This window comes from Anopheles marshallii, chromosome X, assembly GCF_943734725.1.
Source record: "Anopheles marshallii chromosome X, idAnoMarsDA_429_01, whole genome shotgun sequence".
Lineage (NCBI taxonomy): Eukaryota > Metazoa > Arthropoda > Insecta > Diptera > Culicidae > Anopheles > Anopheles marshallii.
In genome coordinates this window covers 1,146,389-1,150,576 of record NC_071325.1, presented here as the reverse complement: position 1 = coordinate 1,150,576, position 4,188 = coordinate 1,146,389, and the positions used below count along the sequence as shown (strand labels likewise).

At 50.4% G+C, this 4,188-nt stretch overlaps 1 protein-coding gene across 1 annotated transcript; it reads left to right on the top strand.

The window, feature by feature from the left end:
* Positions 1-343: 343 nt before the first annotated feature.
* On the top strand, positions 344-3,193 carry LOC128707327 (protein singed). The gene is made up of 5 exons (XM_053802316.1): positions 344-548; positions 1,551-1,807; positions 1,959-2,122; positions 2,196-2,902; positions 2,988-3,193. Exons 1-5 carry the CDS (start codon positions 347-349, stop codon positions 3,191-3,193), a joined length of 1,536 nt encoding a protein of 511 aa, XP_053658291.1. The 5' UTR covers positions 344-346.
* The last annotated feature ends 995 nt before the right edge of the window (positions 3,194-4,188 follow it).

Below are 4,188 nucleotides of genomic sequence, written 5' to 3'. Positions count from 1 at the left end.
GAGACAAGTTGGACACGTCCCTATCGGAAGGAAGCGGGACCTTCAACCAACCGCACTCCCACAGCACCAAACGGAATAGCCAATGGATGTGGAACGTTTCGCTAATAAAGAAACCATTAGTTCGCCTGCAAAAAAAGAAACCGTGTTATGATGAGCGCTGTTACTGATCCGTTTCCAATTTCTTTTAATTTCGACTCCATTTTCAGAACCACACCCACCTCGGACCACTTGACGGTCTGCGCGCACTTCCCTCTCCGTCCGCCTGTCTACGGATTCTTTGCGTGTGACGCGGCTCTGTTGAGCATCGAAGGCAGCCACCCTGTATCTCCAACCGACCGTCGCCACCATGAATGGTTCCGGCTACGAGATAAATACAAACGGTGACATCCTGCTACAGAACCAGCAGAAGGGCTGGTGGACGATCGGGCTGATCAATGGCCAGTACAAATACATGACGGCCGAAACGTTCGGCTACAAGCTGAACGCGAACGGTGCGAGCCTCAAGAAGAAGCAGCTCTGGACGCTCGAACCGTCCACCACCGGCGATAGTAAGTATCGGTTGGATGGGTCGGAAGGATGGAGGGGAGGCTAGGAAGCCGCTGTTTTCGCTTCGTCTGCCAACTACGCCCGCACCTAGACGCGGGAGTTAATAATTGTATCATAATTAATAACTCCGAACAGATATACTGGGAGTTTGCGGAGGCTTTGATTGTTACCACCAGAGTTGGAGTCGAAGCGTGTCAGCAGACGGGTGGAGTCGTCTGGAGCCTCCCCAAAGCCTCTCGTTACCCCTTGTTAGTAGCTATATACGATGGTCGATTGATTTTGTGTGCGTCCTCTAACCAGGTCTACCGCCTGCCTGTTTTCGGCCGGCGACTACCGAAGCATCCAAATGCACGCGAAGCACAGCACAGATTTCATTTTCCCATAAATTACTGTCATTTCGATGCCGAAAGACCGTTGGTTTTGAGTATTACCTTTTGGGGGGGCTAGTTTTTATATGTACGCTCGTAAGTACGCGTGCATGAATTTTCTCCAATTAATGGTGGGGAAGGGGTGCGAAGTGGGCGAAGAGGCTTTAATTTTTATTTCAGTGCGTCTTTCCGCCACTGGACGGATGAACTTTTTTTTCTATATTGGAACGTCCTAGATCGCGCCCCTTCTTGAGCATTTTGGACGCGATCGCGTGCACCGGTGCGTGCCTGGGCAGGGCGTTTTCTTGCCTTGATTGGCACGCTTTAGCACTGGACGCGCGCATTGCTGTATGTGTCTGCGCATCCATCCGCGATACGGTCGGTTGCACTAGCCGGGCCGGATTGCGGTGGTGTTGGTGGTGGGTAAAAACTTTGCTGGGAGAGTGATCAGCTTCATGCTCCATGTGCCGAAAGCTTTCGCATGTTTTATTGGAGGGAAAACTGGAGGGAGAGGGGGGGGGGGGGGTGGTTTGTGAAATGGGAGCTTTCTTTTTCCATTCGTTTTGGGGCATCTGCTCGCCATCATCAAACGGCATACTTCTCAATGCGTACCTTCCATTCCCTGTCTACAACCAGGTATCATCTATCTGAAGTCTCACCTGGGTCGTTACCTCTCGGTGGATACGTTCGGCAATGTGCTGTGCGAGTCGGAGGAGCGCGATGCGGGCAGCCGCTTCCAGATCAGCATCACCGATGACAACTCGGGCCGTTGGGCGCTGAAGAACGAGCAGCGTGGTTACTTCCTCGGTGGCACACCGGAAAAGCTAACCTGCACGGCGAAGGCACCGGGCAAGAGTGAGCTGTGGAGTGTCCATCTGGCTGCCAGGCCGCAGGTATGTATCTTCCGGAGCATGTTCAAGGAATTCTAGAAATTCGGCGAAACCTCGTATTCTCGTCTGGAATCCTCGAGATATTGAGAAATGTGGAAATTCGGAGAATTCTGGAACTCTGAGATATACTGATTCGTTTGTCATCTACTCACAGGTTAACTTGCGCTCCGTTGGTCGGAAACGGTTTGCCCATCTGTCCGACACGCAGGACGAAATCCACGTGGACGCGAACATTCCGTGGGGTGAGGATACACTGTTCACGCTGGAGTTCCGCGCCGACGAGGACGGTCGTTACGCGCTGCACACGTGCAACAACAAGTGAGTTTCAGCATTTAGAGCCCTTGCTGGTAATAAGCATCACATTAATCGCTGCTCTATCTCCTCTTGAAAGATATCTGAACTCCAACGGTAAGCTGGAGAACAAGTGCACCGATGACTGTCTGTTCTCGGCCGAATACCACAGTGGACATCTGGCGTTGCGTGACCGGCACGGTCTCTACCTGTCGCCGATTGGCTCGAAGGCGGTGCTGAAGTCACGCTCGCAGACAGTGACACGCGACGAGCTGTTCTCGCTGGAGGACTCGCTGCCACAGGCATCGTTCATTGCCGCGCTGAACAGCAAGTACGTATCGGTAAAGCAGGGCGTGGACGTGACGGCAAACCAGGACGAGATCGGTGAGAACGAAACGTTCCAGCTCGAGTTTGACTGGTCCGCACACCGGTGGGCACTGCGCACCACGCAGGATCGCTACTGGTGTCTGTCCACTGGCGGTGGCATCCAGGCAACCGGTAACCGCCGTTCGGCCGACGCACTGTTCGAGCTCGAATGGCACGGTGACGGTTCCGTGTCGTTCCGCGCGAACAACGGCAAACTGCTGGCGACCAAGCGGTCCGGCCATCTGTTTGCTACCGCGGAAGCGATTGAAGAGACGACCAAGTTCTACTTCTATTTGATCAACCGGCCGATTCTGGTGCTGAAGTGCGAACAGGGTTTCGTGGGTTATCGTGCCCCGGGCAGCAACAAGCTCGAATGCAACAAAGCCATCTACGAAACGATCCTGGTCGAGCGCGCTCAGAAGGGTATCGTCCATTTCAAGGGTAAGAAGACGGGGAAAATCTAAATTCCAATGCACAGGTTGTTTACGTTTCTTTTTTTTCTCCACTTTATCTCGCTGATTTTCAGGTCAGAATGGAAAGTACTGGCGTGTGGATGGTGAGGGCATCGCGGCCGACTCGGATGTACCGTGTGACGGATTTTTCATCGAACTGCGCGAACCAACACGCATCTGTCTGCGTTCGAGCGATGGCCGCTACCTGGGCGCTACCAAGAATGGTACGTTCAAGCTCGTCGACACCGGTTACGACACTGCCACCCAGTGGGAATACTAAGCACGAACCGCACAATAGTTTATAGTAGCAGGCAGGTACAGCAAACAGACATGTTGTGTAGCAGACCTCCCCAATACTGGTGCGAGAGTGGTCAGGGAGAAGCGTTCCGTTTCGTCTAATACTTCTCCAGTCCGAGTAGGATATAGGCGAGCTGTCGGATCACGGGCATCAACGTACCGATAAGCTCTCGTTTTTCTTTCGACGCTTTTTCCCCCTTCTTCTCATAATCGACGAAGAATGTGTGTGCGGCTTTGACGGTATGCAGGATCCGTTTTAGGACAAGCTGTCATCAGTCGGTCTTTATTTTTTTCGGACAAAGTCGCAAAAGCAAAATATTTACGATATTTATTCCGTCATGTATGTGGACGTGGGTTTGTAAGTGTGTGTGTGCATCACGTAAAATGCAATTCAATCTCTCTCTTATTGATCCACACATACAGCATGCACACAATCCCCACATATATACGCTATAGTTGGATGGGGAGGAGTATACACTGACACGCGGAATGCGAAAAATGGTGCATCAAGCGAATTAATATACACTTACACTCATTTAGCCTAGTAGTATATTATACGAGTATGAGTTATGCATTGCAAACAGTCAGCGAAGAAGGACGAATGACCACACATATGCGCAATCTATACAGCAAAAACGGAAAGAGAATCTTATTTGAATCCAACATAGAACGGCTAAGGTAAACAGCTCGAAACTTAGTATTTCAACACGGACGTCTTTGCGTCCTGCGTTTTGTATCTGTATACAATGACAGTGTAGGTCTCATCTCCATTTTCGTTTTTTTTTTTGGAAAAAAGTTGCAATGTGAGAGAAAGTAAGCAAAACATTTGTATTTATTTGAGAAGCAAAACAAACAAACAAAAACACACACTCCCACAGATAGGAGGAAAGGATTATCCTCGGGTGGAAAGGACGAACATTTAGTTTTTTTTATACCTCCCCTCTATTGCTATATATATATTATATACTTACACTCACA

What these genes read in the sequence shown, in the direction of transcription:
- LOC128707327 (XM_053802316.1), top strand. Translation starts at nt 347, where the DNA reads ATGAATGGTTCCGGCTACGAGATAAATACAAACGGTGACATCCTGCTA. An exon ending in ATCTGGCTGCCAGGCCGCAG is followed by an intron (nt 1,808 to 1,958) that starts GTATGTATCTTC and finishes ATCTACTCACAG; the next exon opens with GTTAACTTGCGCTCCGTTGG. An exon ending in GGGTATCGTCCATTTCAAGG is followed by an intron (nt 2,903 to 2,987) that starts GTAAGAAGACGG and finishes GCTGATTTTCAG; the next exon opens with GTCAGAATGGAAAGTACTGG.